Source organism: Kryptolebias marmoratus, linkage group LG16 (genome assembly GCF_001649575.2).
Source record: "Kryptolebias marmoratus isolate JLee-2015 linkage group LG16, ASM164957v2, whole genome shotgun sequence".
In the NCBI taxonomy this organism is placed as follows: Eukaryota; Metazoa; Chordata; class Actinopteri; order Cyprinodontiformes; family Rivulidae; genus Kryptolebias; species Kryptolebias marmoratus.
The window spans coordinates 25,802,191-25,821,477 of record NC_051445.1 but is presented as its reverse complement, the minus strand read 5'-3'; the positions used below and the strand labels follow the sequence as shown (position 1 = coordinate 25,821,477).

The 19,287-nt window shown below is 38.9% G+C and overlaps 1 protein-coding gene across 5 annotated transcripts in view; it reads left to right on the top strand.

The window, feature by feature from the left end:
- Positions 1-19,287, top strand: part of LOC108234196 (neurocalcin-delta A) — an 87,888-nt gene that overhangs the window by 50,596 nt on the left and 18,005 nt on the right. For all 5 annotated transcript variants that reach the window (XM_017413216.3, XM_017413214.2, XM_037980280.1 and 2 more), the window contains one exon: positions 17,017-17,427. In XM_017413216.3, the coding sequence (XP_017268705.1) occupies positions 17,050-17,427 (378 nt within the window). In that variant the 5' untranslated portion in view covers positions 17,017-17,049. The remainder of the gene's footprint in view (positions 1-17,016; positions 17,428-19,287) is intronic.

The following is a 19,287-nucleotide window of genomic DNA, read 5'->3' as shown; positions in this document are numbered from 1 at the left end:
TGCGTCCATAATTTTCAAATGGAAGAAGAAACTTCTTCCTCAACCAGGACTAGGGGTGGAATGAGATCTAATGGCACAAGATCTCACAAAACTAAAACCATGACGTTTCTTTAAAAAAAGGTTTGACCCTTGATTGGATTTTGAATTTTGGCCCCTTGTAGTAATGAGTTGGACCACCTTGAGTTCAAAGGTCACACAACTTTAATTTGAAGTTAGAAGCTCATGTATAGTTGTAGCTTTGCTCTAAGGTCTGAGGAGACTCGTGATAAATCAGACAGGAGAGATTCCACCCAGCTGAGTCTGTGGCAAAAGCTTATTACTTAAAAATATTTTTTAAATATCATCTTGTCTCAGCCCTGTGATGGAGTTGCGACCTGTCCAGGGTGTACCCCTCCTCTCGCACGATGACTGCTGGCCATAGGCAACCAGCTGCCCTGCGGTAAAGCAGGTAAAGAAAATGGATGGATTATCTTCTCTCATTCTTGTGAACCCGGCATCCCGTCTTGTCCTGTGACATTACTGTCTCATTACACCTTAGTGAGAGAGGTGACCAACAATTTGGCTGCGCTTCAGAGATCCTGAGTGTTGATGGGACTGAGTTTCAGAAAGACAACCAGAACTTTATGCTTCCTTTAATCTGGGCTTTATGGCAGAGTGGTGAGACAAAAGCCTCTCCTTAAGGAAACATGGTGACGGCAACATTATGCTGTGGGGGTGTTTTAGCAACAGGGACTAGGAGACTGGTCAGGGTTGAGGTAAAACTGAATTTAGCAAAGTACAGAGATATCCTGAATGAAAACCAGTTCTGCAGAGCTCAGACCTCAGACTGGTATAAAGGTTCCAACATGTCAGTGACTTAAAGCACTCAGTGAACACAACACACTTTGTGAATGTCCTTTAGTGGACCAGCCAGAGCCAGACTCTGGAGAGATCAGAAAAAAGATTCCCATCCAACCAGACTGAGTTTGAGGAGATGTTTCAGAGAAAAATGACAGAAAATCCTCCTGTCCAGAGGAGCAACTCTTGTTGCATCTAACCCAAAGGCTGTAACTGCTGCCAAAGGTACTTCAACAAAGTTTTAAATGGTCTGCATACTTTAGAAAATGCCATATGCCATTTTTTAAAAAATAGTTTTAAAGAACTGTGTAAATGTCTGTCTTCACTTTAGTCATTATGAGATATTGAGTGTGGATTATTGGAAAAAAAAGAATAAAATGATTGTAGCATCAGGCTGCAGCATAACAACATTGTAAAAAGTGAAGAAGCTCTAAATACTTTTAGAAAATGCTGGAAAACTTTAAAGTTATTATATATTATATATTTTTATAATTGTGTCTGGAGTATCAGTAATTGTGTCTTTGACTAAGATTTGTTTCTTAAACAGAATAGAGCAGGGTTTCACTTATTCATCTAAATTTAGCTTGATCAAATAGCCAGCTTTTGCTTAATACAAACACTGGTCACAGCTGCCAACTTTGTCCAAATTAAGCTCTGTTTAAAGTTGTTTTTTTTTATCAGACTCAATGCAAATTGTATACTGAGTTGAACAATATATATTTAATAGTGTTGCTGCATAATTTCCAAAAAACAATATCTGAGGGTCAGACATCTATTCTGTGTTCACTGTTGGGAGAGTGAACCCAGTTATCCAAGTAATTAAGGAGGTCTAGTGATCCAGTGCCAGGCAGACTGAGCTCCCACCAGGGCATCACAGACAGGGAGCTAAACAAATTGGAGAAAATCTCAGTGGCGCTCAGGGGTCATTTTGTCTCAGACAGAGGAGTAGAGAAGTAAAAATGTTCAACAAAGGCAAGCAATTAGAGCTCATTCTGATAAGAGAGCAAAAGAATACAGACCCAATTTCCACGAAAGTTGGGATGTTCTCTAAAATGCCTGACATTCTTTCATGCTGTTATCTGAAGGCTCAAATGTAACACATCCAATATTTTTGTCCCCCGCTGCAACCCGATGAGGGGACTCCATCCTGTTCATCTTGTGAGCTGGATAACTTGGTACTGACTTCCATTTTGATGTTTGGCTGCATGTTGGTGTAAGTGAGGTAGCTATCGAAAATTAGATTGCAATGTGAAAATCCAAGATGGCCACCACCATTTATATGTATATATATATATATATATATATATATATATATACACCAACCACCCCATTTATTTAAAGAAACTATACTTTTAAGCAATATAAAAACTAGAAAGCATAGTTTCCTCAAATGATTGGGATGGCCAAAGATTAATCTATTGGCCACCCTTCTGGCTCTGCTATTGAGCTTAGTGGCTGATAAAATTGCTCCCTCCGCTCGCCAGGATATGTCAATCTATGCCGCCTCAGACAACGAATTATCACTACAGTAAGGTAAATATATTCTCTCTCTACATGTTTATCATCAAAGATGTAATGTAAGACTTCGTCCACTGTGAAAAACGTTCTCTAAACTTAGTTTCAGTCAATCCAAAATACACCCAAACATTTTTGTGCAGCTAAACACCATCAGGCACCGCAGGAGCAGCAGACATCTGTCTTAAAATTACTACTTCACTTGGAGAGAACATATTTTACACATTTCAGCTCATGTGGTCTATTGAACCCTGAAAGATGCCAGTAACGTAATTGTTTTATGTATTTGATAATTTATTGAAAATTTATTATGTTACAGGCATTTTTTTCTATCATCAACCGACTCGTCCATTAGTTTACCAAGATCATCTTTAACAAGGGATGGTCGGCTTCCCCAAAACACAAAAGTTTTAGAAGGCCATGCTTCTCATAGATTAGCCGAGGCTGAAAGACATTCCTAAATGTGCCCCTACCTCTGTTCTTAAAAGTTAAAACATTTACTATTCAAGACCCTCAGCAACGGGGGGCATTTATGTATGACTTGTTTATTTGCAAACATACGTGGATAACCTATTTGTTTAATATCGTTAATAAGAACAGCAATACATGGTTGTGCAGTTACACCATTGCATTGTTCCTTCATAACTGAAATGACCTAACCTTTATAGGCACAGTTTTGAAAACAGTCCTCTTCTTTCAAAACACTTCACACAATCAACACAGTCATACTCTTAATTCCAAGAACACCACAGATCTTTTACAAAATCAAACACTTCTCTAAAGACTTATACGCTAACTTATAAAAAACTATATTTTTCCACTATATCAAACACATTGTTCATATATTCTGAATCTTTTTATCACTATTTACAGACTGATGCGCTAAACCTTAAACATTGTTAGTATTTTTCTTTTCCTCCTGATCGATGTAAGTGAGGTACACAGAAAAAATACAACAATGACTTCACCAGGCACTGAACAAGACTGATAAAAATGTGTATTTTAAGTTTTAATGCATTTTGTGTAGTGGTTCATGGGATATTTTATTAACATGACAGGCAAATGAACACATGCACACATAGACACAGTCAAAACATTATTGCCCTCTTGCCACTGGCGGCAAGCAATTACTATATCTGACACACAATGACTGTAGGGGGGGGAAACTAAAAGAAGTTCTGTTCCAAGCTTCATCTCTTCACCAAACAACATCTAAGATTTCATCAAGATCACAGGATATATCATTTGCAAAGCATCACGGGAAGAACTTTGTTGTGTTTTAAATCCATTCTTGCACAATTACTGCTTCAGTATAGCGCTTGTATTTTATTGGTGTGTTTTCAGTTTATCATGACGTTTTTACGCATGTGGTAGATTTTATTTAACCAGTTGGTTCATTTAAAAAGTTGTGACATTATATCTGTCTGTGCCTGAAGTACAGTAAGTGAACGTAGTCAGTGTTTCACAAAATACTGTGCAAGTGTGATGCCGACATGCTTAGAGTTGTACAGATCTGGGTTGGTGTTTTGCTCCTTGAGTGTAAAGCTTTGTTAACGACAGAGTTTTTATTATATTTTATTTTAGTGTGTGTGTTTAACAATCATAAAAAAGTTCAAATTGACTCTGAAAAGGACAACAGGAAGTGTGATAATGTGGGGTTTCTCACTGGTTCGCTGGTTTTCTCCAGAATCAATAAGCACTACATGTGGTTGTCTTCTCCTCCTCCTCCTCCTTCTATCAAGTCTGTTACTATAGCAACCTAATGAAGACTAAGAAGGCCATTTAAAAGTGCAAGGGCTGAAAATAACCACTGTGGGCAGCATGAATCTAACCAGCCAGCAAACAGCACCAATCGATGTGACAAGACTTCAAACACTGTCTGCATCTGGTTTGGTGTTCAGTTGAAGGGAATGAGCTCGGACACTTGTGGTCAGTTTGTGAGTGTCGACATGGCGGCAGAAAGGGGTCAGAGCCTGGAAAGGTTGGCCTCAGTCCAAGTCATACAAACTCCTTTATCCGCCTGAACGTCTGCCTCATCCCACCGCCCCCTACTCCCTGTTTTCCAGCGCCAGAGCATTGTCAGGAAGTTTTGATTGGAGAGGTTTCTTTCTTTTGTTGAATCTAATGCATGTTGCTGACTGGTTATAGATTAAGAATTTATTGCGGCAGTGGGTTTTTGCTTTTGCTTTTTTCAGTAATCTGCTCATTGACTTATATTTAGTGTGTCAAAGCAGAAAGTAAGGCTTGAATAATTACTATAAAATTGTTTGAAAAATTGCTTTTTTAATTAGATAGGAAATGAAAAGAAATGTTTCTCAGAAGAGTGGAGTAAAGGTTTACCCAGTCATCAATAATTTATCATTATTTTCCATCTTTCTGTCTCCTCCCCCTCTTGTTGTGGAAATTCAAGCCCAAGAATAACTAAGTATACTGATGTTTCTTTAAAAATTGTCCCCTTCTCTTATCCTGTGAAACTTTCTGTCCCTTTTACTAATATTTGTTTTCTTTTCCTGTTTACTCTATCAGAAAAATAATCAAAATATTTCTCTGAGGTCAGCCTCTGTTTTCAGCATTAAAGTCTTATTTCTTGGTTTCTGCATAGGTTTCTGTTTATGTTTGGACTGTTTTTCTGAACCAGGCTTTCAACCTCTCGATGTCTTGATGTTAAGGCATAAATTGATGAAATAAAAGATCACCACATCATCATTTAGCACCTTGTTATACAAAGTGCTTTAGAAAGTGAAAAAAATGTTTCCAACTCAAGTTGCTCTTCCACCTAATAAAAAACATTTGAGCTCCAGTTTTCACATCTATAGGCCACCACAAACTGCAGGCCTGTGCTTTTATAACTATAATATGGCATGCTACATGGTGTGTGTGTGTGATTTGTGGTAAATTTCTCTGATAGAGAGTAAAGCACAGACCAAACCCTCTGTCAGAGCCTGGGTAGATTGGAGCACAGCTGGAATCAAGAGTGTCTTGCTGAGGTCCTTCAATTTCAGCACTGCGGATAGATGGAGTCTAGCTTAAGGTTGGTTGTACGTTACAGCCACAAAAGAAGGCTGGTGAGAGGTTCCACCTGGGGCAGTGGTGTCCAACCCTGGTCCTTGAGGAACACTATCCTGCATGTTTTAGATGTTTCTTTGCTGTGACATGCCTGATTTGATTAACAGAACTCAAAGACACAACAAAAACATTCAGGATAGTGGCCCTCCAAGACCAGGATTGGACACCACTGACTTGGGCATAAAAAATATCTGAATGAGTGGAGTAATAAAAAGTTTTCAACATGTAGCAGCAGCCCAACCTTACTGTAAGTCCAAACAAAAGTCTGTGTGTTCACCATTTTGGATGTAACTGTTTACATTCTCCAGACTGCATGCACGCCTCGTTGAAAGCCCTGCAGCAGTGTTGCCAAATATGCAATACTTACCGTTTTAGGGTCATGGCCCCCTCCTTTTCTGTGCACATGTTCACCAATCACAACACATAACTAATCTTATGACCCCCGCCCTCTGAGAAAGCACACTTCACACAGCACATATTATAGTCTGGGTCAAAATACAAAGCAACAGTATGATAGTTTGTCATTTCTTTATTGGCAACTCTGCCTTGGCATGGAAACTACAGCAGATTTAATGCGCTATTAATGTGAAAGTGTTTTTTTTTTCTCGTTGGTTCGCTCCAATAAAGATTGAAAAAACACTAAGGTTTCCAAAGATCGTTTTCGTGTGTCAGAAAATTGACAGCATTGCAGGTGGCAGTCATAACCATTTCTTCACCGTCCCTCCTTTTTGGATTATTGACACTTTAAACACCACATCTTTAAATCAGAACATAATCTTCTGCAAGTGTTTTTCGTTGAGTTTCCTTCTCCCCAGGATTCTGGTGGAGTTACGTTATAAGGTCTCTTTTACCCTCTGAAAGAGCTTCTGTATGTCTAAGTGCTTGTTACTTAGTGTTTTCTAAGGGAATTTTATGTAAGTTAGATTTTAAAACAAAAAAAAAAGTGTGCTCCATATTCGCATTGTGCTTGCTTAAAAACAAGTATTTTTTCCTTTTATGCAGAGTAAAAAAGGAAGGTTTTAAGACTCTGTGGAAGAAACTGGGATGGATCTTGAAAACTTGAAAACACAAAGAGGTTCAGATTTGTTGTTTCGGGTGATTTGACTGCAAGTGGTCTGCTCTCGCACCTTTGTTCACATTTGGTGATAAATTGTGCACCAAAAATGTATTTTGCGATATGATGTCCTTTACTGCATGCAGATATACACTCAGAGGGCTTTTAGTGAGCAACAAACAGGAAGACTGCTGAGAAATCTGTAAAAATGACACCACATCCAGACATCTGAACTAGATTATTATTTTTACATTTACCACAGTCACATTTTTGTAGATTTTCTTTGATAGATTTATTTACTTGACAGACTCAATATGAGACAAATAAAGAAACATTTACTAGTGATTTCGCAGAGATCAGTGTTAGAGCAAAGACTGAAGATTTTAACCTGGAAAAACAGCCATCAGTTCTCTGTGCAGCTTCACTACTAATTTAACATCAGCTCTGTGTTTAATTAGGTGAATATGCCACATGTGACCACAGCGGGTCCAAAAACCAATCAGAATAACCAAAGATCGAGTCACAGATACAACATCCTACAATCCACTTTAATTAATAAAATCCGAACGAAATGCCAAAAAGCTGTATATTTAGAATATTCTGAAGGACTAGTGTTTTAATTGGCTTGTGTGGGGTCATGTTAGTTTAGTAGGAGCTCCTACAGCTTGGCTCAAGACCGATTGCATTCTGATTACCCAACTACTGTGGATAAAAATGGATCCAGTCGCCTTCTGAAGATGGTCTGAGGGGAAACATTTTTAATGCACGCTGAGGCATTTCAGGTCTGAATGTAGCGCTATTCAAACGCAATCTAATTGCTAAGAACCATTTTTACCGACAGGTCTGAACAACCCTAACATGTCCTTGTATGATATCCATGTGATATGTTTGGTTTAACAATTTATCAAAATTAGAGCAAAGTCATGTTTTGTTGCCAACAATTATGAGCCATTTGTTTGCATTCAAACATTGATGAGTACACTTCTGACAGTCTCGGCACACGACAGATTCTGAGTTGGTAAAATAATCCCCAGAGGTAAACAGAGTCAGAGGAAGAACAATGGAGGCAGAGACACTAAGTTAAAAGTGAAAAGATGAAGTTCTTTTGTTCTGAAAAAAGAAACAGCAACAGAAGTCTTTTTGGGAGACCGTTAAAGCAAATGTTGGGGCTAAGATCATATGCAAATGAGCTGTGCCGAGATATTCTGAACTCTAAAGGTAGAATTTCTGTAACTGCGTGACGTAATCCCAGAATTTAGTTGTAAACAAAGGCGAGAAATATTTGCTGTTTTCTGTTTCTGAGTTACATTAAACCCTAAATAATCATTTAATGATTTTGAATTTGTCTCAGAAGCATAAAAATTCAAATTGAAACATTAAAAAAAAATTGTATTTTGACAACTAATATGGCTTTAAACTGCAACTTATACTTGTGATTTTTTTACTGCTTGCCAGTAATCAAAAGTATTTTTTAATGTTGCCCTTAATTTTTACAACTGCGGATTGCAACTGGCAACATGTGCACACCTCACATTCCTGCACCCACACAGCTACCCACACACCCCCACTCACACTGCACAGGCACCGATTGTTCTGTTGCATTGAGAGGTGTGTGTGTGTGCGCACCTGTTTGAATGTGCATTCACTACACTCAGCCAGAAAGCTTATCAATGGCTGTGAGGTTTTGCCAAATGTTACCATGGTAACTGCAGTGAAATTGCTTCATAAGAGCGAGCCGGTCTTGTGTAGGCTGAATTGAACTGAAGGATGAGGAGTATGGAAGGTAAGGTGCAGGAGGGAGAAGAAGAGTTTCTGTACGGTAGAGTAGAAGGACAGGAAGGCTTAGTGGGCCCATGAAGGGCACCTGCAGTGGAAAAACACAGGAAAAGCAAAGAAAGAAAGAAAAAACTAAATGTATGCCTGAGTTGATCCATTCTTACATTTTCTATTCATGCTTAGTTCTGTTCAGGGCCATAGAAAGCAGTTGCTTCTTTTGTGGTCATCAAGTGAAATGGGGTAAATGCCCTGGACAGGTGACCAGTCCATTACAGGGCCACTAAACTATCCATGCACACACATAGGATTCAGTTAAAATCACAAATTCACCTAGGATTCATGTTTTTAGACAACGAGAACATGCAAAGACTACACAAAAATCCCATGACCTTCTGGCTCTGAGGCAAAAGCTCTAGCCATCTTTCTTTTAAAATGACAGCTCGTCTAAACGTTTCAGTCTTCGTACCATTCTCTCTGTCAGTGTGTAATCGGTGAATGAGAGCCGTCTCACCAATGTATTCATACAGCATTAACACCATGGCAGCTTTTCATCTTAGAGAGGGTATCATGTTTGACATAAAATTATTTTGTCCGCGGAGGAAGTGATTGAAAATTGTCTGCAGCTTTACTGGTGTGAATGTGTGAAGTGGTTCGGCTGTGAAAATCTCTGAACCTGAGCCAGGGGACCAGTTCTGTTCTCTATTTGAATCTGAATCATCAATCCTGATTTAAATGATAATCCATTTGATAGATCTAAGTTAAAAGCAGCTTTCAAATGCTCGTGCAGACGAGGAAGATATGGCTGTGTGAGCAACAAAAGCGGTGGAGGCTTTTTGCACCATGTGTTGTATACGCCGCAAGCCTGACTTTATTTCTAAAGTCAGACCGTCAGCTCTGACAAATAGTTTTAGTTTGTGCTTAACTGTTGCTCAGAGAAACTGTGGCAAAATCTGTCTGACTATTGCCAGACCAGCTCTGAATGCTGAATGTTCCTGCCACCATTTGTCATCACTGTTATGTGTGCATACTAAGAATGCGCAGTGATTTTTGAACAATCAGTGAGTTAAAATGGGCAAATTCTAAGAATTAATGCAACCATTGTCTTTTTTTTTGTTTTTTGGCCTACATCGGCATCTGGTAGTGACACGCAAAATCGTTTCCCAACATTGCTTTTCCAGTTGTGGTGCCTTTTTTACTCACCACCTAACTCCCACCCACCCCTCCCAAATATAAAAGAAAAAGTCTCAAAGTATGTTGTTGCCATTATAACTTATTTTGAAAAGATTATAAAGTGGAAACTGTGGTTGTGGGTGAGCTCAGCTTTGCTACCAGGAAACTTTGATATATGAATATGAGGATCTCTGGCTAGCAGAATTAGCAGTAGCACCTGTACCTGTAGCCTCTGTTTCATTAGAGGGTGTTTATAGCTATTGTGGAAGTTATTAAGAAGCAGTTTTAAAAAAGCATGTCATCTTCAATATGAGAGTTGTGATCACATGTAACTAATGTATTCTTTGTCTCTTTCTTGGTACCCTTGCCATACGTTTGTAATGTGACAGTTTGGCACAAACGTGTACCATTACACCCCTAGTTACAGTTACGTTTGGTTTTCTTTAGATATTCTCTGCAATGAGAAGCTTGTGAAATGGACTTGGATGTCAATAGATAAACATGATTGGTTTTAATTACTTATTTTATGACAAACCAAATGTAACAAGTTTTTGCCTTTAAAAAGTGTTAGGTTGGGCCCTTAATTAGTTTAGCTCAACTAACCTGGCCTCTGAATTTGGACTATAAAGTTGATCTGTGTTGGTGAATGTAGCAGCCCTGCTCTAACTGCAGGAGAGCGGCTTTCCAACACTGTGTGACATCCTGAACAACATCTCCTGTCACTCAGCAATGCCTACTTGTATTAATGTCATCTGTTGTCAATCTCCAATCTACAGTACACTCCACAGACAAGTCCTGTTTTGAAAATACACATACACACTATATGTCTGGTTTTAGATTTTGTCCATGTTTTTATTATACTTTACCTAGATTCATTCAAAAGATACTCAATTACAGCATGAAGCCCAGCCATAAAGTAAAGGGCTCTTAGCATCCCAAAATCTCCTTTTGACAGAGGTCCAAAGATGTTTAACTCGGACATAACAGAAGTTTATTACACACACAAAATAATTCATATCGTCACACAAATTGGTTGGCAGCACCAGCAGCGGTTGTCATCACAAGCAGCAGAATGGGTGCAAACATACATGGAGGCTGCAGATAAAGTGTATCATGACAGGAGGTAGCATGCTTTGGGTTGGTAATAACAGCTGTGTGTGTGTGTGTGTGTGTGTGTGTGTGTGTGTGTGTGTGTGTGTGTGTGTGTGTGTCAGCTGTGCTGTATTAGTATATAGGGTCAGGTGGGGATTTGAGTTGATGTAGAACTTGGCAACAAATTGAAGCGTTATCACACTGAGGGTCAGTTGCTTTAGCAGAGCTTTAAAGATTAGTCAGCATGGTGGTTGGCAGTGATTCTGGTTTTTTTTTTGTTGTTGTTGTTTTTTAATTTATTATTTCTCAGTCAGAACTTTAGTTGTTCTATTTTGCCTGCTGTTATAAGACAATAGACAAAAAGAAATCTTCACCCAAAAGTCTGTTGTCTACTCCTTATTAAAGCATTTATTTAAAGAAGATTATTAAAAGAAACTGCCAGAATGTATCCACTAATCAACTTTCATTTCTGCCTGGAGTCCAATAAATAAAAAAGAAACAAACAAAAAGTGTTTGATGCTTGTAGCTCAATGTCTCTAATTCTGAACAAACATTGCATCGATATTTGGGAATGTAGTGTTTATATGTTGTTTGTTTGTTTTATTGTCTAAAAAAGATGTCACTGCTGTGTTACACACTGGCACAGTTGGTTTTCACTGTTGCCTTGTAGCAAGAAGGCTGCAATTCAACTTCCAGCTGAGTTCTTTCTGTGTGGAGTCTGCATGTTTCTCGTTAAATAAAATTACAGCAGTTACAGTACAGCCTCAAGTGTGTTTGATGCACCAAGTGTATCACATCTGGATTGGGAGATTTTTTGTAAATCCTCTCAAACTCAGTCTGGTTGGATGGGGACAGTTGGCGGACAGACATTTTCAGGTCCCTTGGAGAGGTTCAGTCGAGTCAGAGCTCTGGCTGGGTCCCTCTAGGACACTGACAGAGTTGTCCCTGAGCCACTCCTGTGTGGCCTTCTCTGTGTGTTTTGGGTCATTGTCTTTTAGGAAGGGGAATCTTTGCCCCAGTCTGAGATCCTGAGCTCTGTGATGCAGGTTTTCAATAAGCATATATCTTTCTGTATTTTTCTCCATTCAGCTTTTCTTCAACTCCGACCCAGCTCTCAGTCCCTGATACTGCCACCACCATGCTTCACTGTGGGGATGGTGTTGGGGAGGTGATGAGTGGTGCTTGGTTTGCTCCAGATATAATGTTTAGGTCAGTCTTAGTTTCATCAGACCAAAAAGATTCTGAAACTCCTTTCAATGGGCTTTCAAGAGTTTTGAACTGAGGAGGGGCTTCTGTCTAACCACTCTGATATAAAGTCTAAATCATCTGAAGCTTTCAGTTCTGGTAGTTCTTCTGAAACTTAGTCTCATCTCCACACAGGACCTCAGACGCTCAGTCAGAGAGACCATCAGGTTCTTGGTCACTTCTCTCACTAAGGCCCTTCTCCTTTGATTTCTCAGTGTGGCTGGGTTTTGGAAGAGTCCTGGTTGTGTCAAACATCTTCCATTTGTGCATTATGGAGGCCACTGTGCTTTTGGGAACCTTCAATGCAGCGGACGTTTTGTGGCCTTCACAAAATCTGTGCCTTGCAATAATCCTGTCTTCTTGGCTTGGTTTGTGCTCTGATATGCAGTTTTAGCTTGGAGGTCTGTGTGTCAATTCAAGTCATGTCCAATCAATTAATTCTACCACAGACAAACTCCAGTCATAGTGTAGAAATCTCTGATCAGTGATCAAGAGAAATGGGAGGCACCTGAGCTTCAATTTCAAGTGTTGTTGCAAACAGTTCAAATACTTATAAGAGATGGTCGAAGTACTGTATGTTTAACATAGTTTTTTTACACTTTAAGCTTGTTTCTGTGAGCATGTAGACATTAACAGGTATCTCAGTAAACCAAGGTACTTAGGAGGTACCTTTTAGAGCTTGATATTCTGGACAAAATGCTACACTGACCACAAAAAAATATTTCAATGTGTATATCTGACCTGAAAGGTAGTTCAGCCTTCTGTTGTTTACAGGAGCGTAGCAGAAACAGGGCCGGAGCAAATTATCATGAGACCAATCCCCATTATAGGTGCTGAGAGGAGTTCAGCTGCAGCAGATCATTTTTTATATTAACCATCAAAACAAACCAAAAGCAGTGCAAACAGCATGGCGTCACAAACAAGCAGACCTGTCAATAATCAGGTGCAGCTAAACCACAAAGGCTGCTTGTTTGTTGAAACAAGCTGTATATGAGAAGATCACTGCAAAGTATTTTAGCTAAACATAAAAAAAATTGTTTAGATGGCCAACTTCATTAAGTTTAATACAGCTGCAGTCTGAAGCTTAATGGTCCACACTTTCAGATATGCAAGGTAATAATAGATAATAAGATTTTACCTTTAACTGCTGCTACAGTAACAGCTGTACTTTTTAGTGTCTGTGTAAATTAGTAAAGAAAGGCATAAATATAAGGTCATGAACAACTGTGATTGTTATATTGCAGTTTTACCAGTAAATCGCTCTCTGTTACACTCTTAATCTTAAAAGACATTAAGATTTCTCATTGAGTTCCACGCTTCACCACCACAGATAAAAGGTACATATTCTTTCTTAACATGCTTTTTTTCTGATTTGTAGCACATGACTGTATATTTTCATTTAACCTGGACACAATTTAACCTTTTATTGAGATCTGTATATAAATAATTTAGCATCTACCTACTGTTTTGCATAAATCCCCTTACATGGTGGACGTTTTACTTTGTGGTCACCTCGGTTCAGTCTTCAGTTGAGCTGTTAATAGCTCTGACTGCACATGCCTTTTCTTTTTTTTTTTTTTTTAGTTTCTTTTAAAATTAGATTGCAGTAGCTGACGAGTTGTGGGATGTGAACAAGGGTCTCTCTGCAGTTGTTTTTGTTTCCTGTGGTTAAGAAGATTTTATTCTCACTGGTTTTGAGGATATGTGGAGGGGTATAAGTGACTCATTTTTTGAGGCATGGCTTAAAGTGCATTGCACCAAACTCCATACAGACTAGTCAAATGCAAACAACCTAAAGGGCTTTGTTTTCAAACCTGTCATTGGCTTTCTTTATTATTCTGCAAATATTAAAATAAAACTAGTCTTACTGAACTATAAGCTAGTACGTAAAAAAAATAGAGAGAATGTGAGAACACAATCTCACTAAGACCAGCTACTTCCTGTTTGTGTTATCAAGAAAACACACACGCTTCACTACTGATACTGTATGCCTTGTCACTGGTTGGGTGCATATTACCCACAACTTTGTATGCCAAAGTTTTAATTAAAGATCTCACAAGATCTATTGTGCTCCGAGCATGTTTTAGGGATGGATCTCAGCTACTGCCACACCAAATATTAGTTTAGTATTTGTAAAGATGACTAAGTTCTAGATAGTTTGGGGTTTGTTTTAAGTTAATTGGTTGTGGCAGCCATCTTATATGGGGTTTTCTCCAAAGGTTATTTAGTTTGGTGTTGGCCGTGTGTTGGACTGGCACCTTGTCTAAGGTCTACCCTACCTCTTGCCCATTATCTGCTGGAGATATACATCAGTTCTTCTCACAACCCTGAACAAGAATAAGTAGGTTTAGAAAGTAGATGAATGTATAACATTACAATTTGAATTAAGTGTAGACGCAGAGTTTAATGAGAGCTGAAGAAACAGTGATTTTAATAATAAAAATATATAAAACAAAAGGCTAGTGTGGCAGCAAAATTTTAAAAACACAATAATACAAAACAGACGGGGAAGAATCCATCAGAGTATAGAACCACAATGGCAGACTGCAGAAGTAAGAGAGACTAAATAGGCACGGGCTGATGAGGTGAGTTGTGACAGTTGGCTTGATGATAACAGGGAGCAGGTGTAAGTGGGGGCAGCACTGAGCAGCAGAAACTGACTGAGAAAAGGTACTGAGGGAAACATTGGGATCAAACACAAAGAACACAATGAAAATACAGAAATTAAACATCACAAGAAATAATAATTCAAAATGAAGCTCAAAACAGGAAAAAATACACTGAAACACACAGATCATGGCTGGGAAAAAACGATTGTCTGCCCCTTGAAATGCTTTATGACATTCATGTCCAGCTAATTATATATTTTTTCTATGCTAAGGTTAGTATCTCACTGGGCTGCAACTGTAGGAGACTAGTTGAAAACTCAAACTTGACTCAGTATTGTGAGAAATTTCAGCAAATTCTCAGTTGCAGTCTCACTGAATTCTCAGTGTTTGTGCCAGCGAGCCAAGTGTCGACTTTTAAAAATCACAACCTATTTTTGCCTGCACATCTTGCAAAACTGCATTCTAGGCTGTGCACATTATTTTGCTGCCCAGTTTAGCTCACATTGCACTCGCCATAAGCCTCTTTGTACCCATCTTAGCAGCTTCTAATTTAATTTATTGGAGTACACTTTAGAAAAGAGAGTAGGCAGATTTGGAGCAGTTTTTTAATAATCATTATTTATCATTGGTGTGGTTTTTAGAACTGGACATTCGAGGCTGCAGCCTTGGATGTTCTCTGTCATAAAGAGAGGCCCTGTGCGGGAGTCTACATACAGTTCAAACACTAAAATTTATGGAGGGTTCGATATGGGTTTGAAAAGCTTGTGATAGGACCTGCACATTATATCATAAATATATTGTCATCTCAAAATCAGTGAGCACAATGTCAATATCGCAAAAGATTGTTTGGACTGCAAAAAATCATAGACCATTGAATCTCAGGTACCATGCATTCATTTCTTGGTTTGTGACTCTCACTGGCCTTGATGCCCACACCTAGTTTTGATGATGGCGATGACAGAGGAGAAAGTGAGAAGAGAAGAAAATTGGGTTTGACGCAATTGATATCATCACCCAATATGAAACAAGTCATGCAGCCCTAGCCCTCGACAACTGTGTTGCACAAAACGTGTTGCACAAAATTTTGAACATGTTCAAAATTCAATCCTCTGCAACTCATGCAATGAAACTAAGAACAACCTGATAATATACTGAGACATTCTTGAGACTCATTCTCAAATGCCGTTCACAAACTAGTCACCAAAAGTTGCAGGCCATTGAGATACTACCTAGGTGAGAGGATAAGTGAACTCTCACCTTTGTGATCACTGTTGTTTTTTCTCCACTGAAAGTAATACAGCCTCTTTCATAGCTCCAAATCTTCAAGCTAATTCAGCATTGCTCTGATGATTTTGAGTGAAAAAGATTTCTCATGTAACAGGAACACATTAATCCACTGAAAACAATGTACGTGGGGATTGCAAGTCTTTATGTGGTTCATAAAGACGTATATGGCAAACAGTAATACTTTACAGTTCCTGGAAGTGTGTAAAGAAATTATTTCTCAACAGTTTCTGCATCTGAATGATGCTGTTTAAACAGCTCGTTTTACGAATCATTTGGCTGTACCACATCTCGCTTTCTGTGCATCTAAATCTACTTTATTGTGTGTGCAGAGATTTTATTGGGTTATTAAACCCATGTCAGGCATATGGTGCTGTGTTTACTCAGAGTACACAGATCTGCTTGCCATGGAAAGTTCCATTAGTTTTGTTTTTTTTTTATAGGGAGTAATTTTAGTCCCAGTGAAGGTTAAAAGGCGTTGCGTTCTTATTTGGTTCATTCCAAGCAAAACCACCTTAAGACACAACAGCTAAGGATTTTCTCAATTACTCGCATGATCTGGGCATCAAAATCAGGATGACACAACAAAAGAAGTATTTATTTATTTTAATCCCACTGAACACAGGAAAACCTACAGAACTGACCTGAGTTTGATCTCTTTAAAGACATTTTGGTCATTTCCAGAACATTTTCATTAAATAACCTCCCATAAGCAAAACTTCAAGTTAAAGCTGTTCAATATAAACTATAGAATTTGCAGTAAAAGCTGCAGGTTGTACCTATGATAATGCTGAGCCTGAGAGCATTAGTAGTAATGAATGTTGGCTTTCTCAGTGGACTCTCCAACATTGACATTTTATTAAATGAAAGACCTGGCATTCCTTGAAGAAGCATTCATACCAGGGCTCTGATAAATGACGGCATTGTAGCCGTTTTGCTCAAACCTTGAAAATAATGTTCTGCTCAATGTCATGTCATGTCACAAGATGCTAAGCTCAGAGTATGTGTTGGGGTGACTCTGAGCTTAATATCTGGGAAGTTATAGTCATTTCTGTGTTGGATAATGTTGATTAGCTGTGGCAGCCATCTTGAATTGGATTCATTCCAAAAGTTAATCAGTCGTAGATGTACATTCAGTGATTACCTTGGGGCAAAAACATTGTCTTCCGCTTTCGCCTTTTGGTGGCAGGCGATAAAAAGTCATGTTTGTTTTTAAGTGAATAGAAATGATTTTCCTTTTGTCTAACCTGAGACACAGGTTAATCATATTTGTGAAACTAATGAGCTATACATTTGCATGTGTGTGATGTCTGCCATAAATTCTTCCTTGATCCTAAACTGGGCTCCTGTCTCCTTTCTGTCTCCCAGTTGTGAGCTGAGTGACTGACAGGACAAACAGACATGGGGAAGCAGAACAGCAAGCTGCGCCCTGAGGTGATGCAGGACCTGCTGGAGAGCACCGACTTCACCGAGCACGAGATCCAGGAGTGGTACAAGGGCTTCCTGAGGGACTGCCCCAGTGGCAACCTCTCTATGGAGGAGTTCAAGAAAATCTACGGCAACTTCTTTCCATATGGAGACGCTTCAAAGTTTGCTGAACACGTCTTTCGCACTTTTGACGCCAATGGCGACGGGACGATAGACTTTCGGGAGTTTATCATCGCTTTAAGCGTGACGTCACGCGGCAAGCTGGAGCAGAAGCTGAAATGGGCTTTCAGTATGTACGACCTGGATGGGAATGGGTACATCAGTAAAGCTGAGATGCTGGAGATTGTACAGGTGAGCGCCTCGACGTACTGAGAAGTTCCTGTTTTAAAATAGAAAAGCCTAGCAGAAAGAATGTTTTCGACACGTCGGCTTCTTAGGTGTTCTTTACATTTTACTCAGGTGACACGTGGACACACACAGGGCAGTGATAGTTAAACACTGCTAACTAACAGTGCTGCCACTGTACCCATAGCACAGTCTTTACGAGAGCTGGAAAGCCTGCCCTGGTATTTTAAGAACAACAGGATATACAGCTCTGTCTCAGGGAAAGAGGAAGCCCTTAAAGACATGGAGCTGGATGTGGCTCCTCCTAACACATGACTTCTGGGAGATAAGTCATTCAAGACCTCATTTAGAGCCAGCATGGAAATGTTACTCCGCTTTAAAACTCCATTTGGATTATTTAGACATGTTACTTACCATGGCAATGAAAGAAGTTTTGGAAACAGCCAAACATTTATGAGCTTCACTCTTTAAATGTGGCTTTCTGTCTTACTAAAAAAAGGTTTTAATAGGTTTTATCTGCTTCACAGAGATCAACAAATCAGAAATCCAGCTACGCCACAACCACGTCAGCAGCTTTTTATACTTTATATGAGTGTACTTTTTATCAGGGGTGGGAAATAAGAGCAGATGGAAGGTGTTACAATATTTTTGCATATTTACAGGTATCCTCAGTTTTACAGACATTGAGCTAATATTTGATGTGCTAGTGGCTGAGCATCATTCTTAACACATAATGTACTTTGTTCACCTTTACTTAAAACAGTGGCAATAACTGTTGGCATCAACCCTGTTAGCCAAATATCTTGCGAATCAATGGACAGATTCAAATGAAATGCTCATTGGATGTACATCTATTGCTGATTAACTTTTGGTGTTGCACCAATTCAATATGGCCACCACAGCTAATGAATATTAGCCAACCCAAAATGGCTATAACATAGTCAGTTTTACAGATACTGAGCTAAAATCTAATGTGATAGAAGTAAAGGGTCATATCCAACACATACTCCAAGAGTTATGTATAACACAACATCTCTGCTTAAAACTTTATCATTAACAATTAGAGCCAACACTGTCAATCTCTTAAGCCACTGAATGGATTTTAGTAAAACTCTCAGAAAGTAATCACTGCATCTACCTGTACAACTCACTAACATTTGGACACATCTGGTGAGATCTCACAGTGTCGCATGAAACTGGCTGTAACTCCATCCCTTCTCAGCATAAGATGATCTTAGTTTAAAACTCTGCCATGAAAGGCGGCGGGCGACATGCATTCCTCCAAGGAATGCTAGGCTTTTGTGTCTGTCAGCTGTTTGGAAAGGACAATAGAGAGCAGAATTCAGTATCTGAGAGTTTGCTGACAGAAATGATGAGAGGTGCTGCATAGACTGAGAGATGTGCAGGAGTCTCACGTTGTCTGCAGCAGAAAGAGTTTCTAAGCATTAACACTTTATAAAAAAGGTGACTTGAAGTTGTTTGATGAAAGATCCTGTGTAGTTCAGGTAGATGTCAGAGATAGTTGCGTATTCTCTGTGGGTGTGCAACAAGAGGTTCTTTTCATATTTCATGCTATAATTAAGGATGCCAAGGTATGAGCATAAGCATTAATTAATGTTTCGTATGTGTCACAATTCTTAATTCAATACTCTTCCTGCAGCTTTAGAAAAACCAATACAAAAAATACATCATTGATTAAGAATTGTAGTACTTTTGGTTTATAACAAAACACTGTAGACAAAAAACCTGATATATGTGATACCAAGTTGTTTCTGCCACTTACAGATCAAGATTTTCTTTTTATAAAACTTATAGTTTTCACACAATAGCTAATTATCTGAGACTTACTTTATAGTCTGTGCTTCT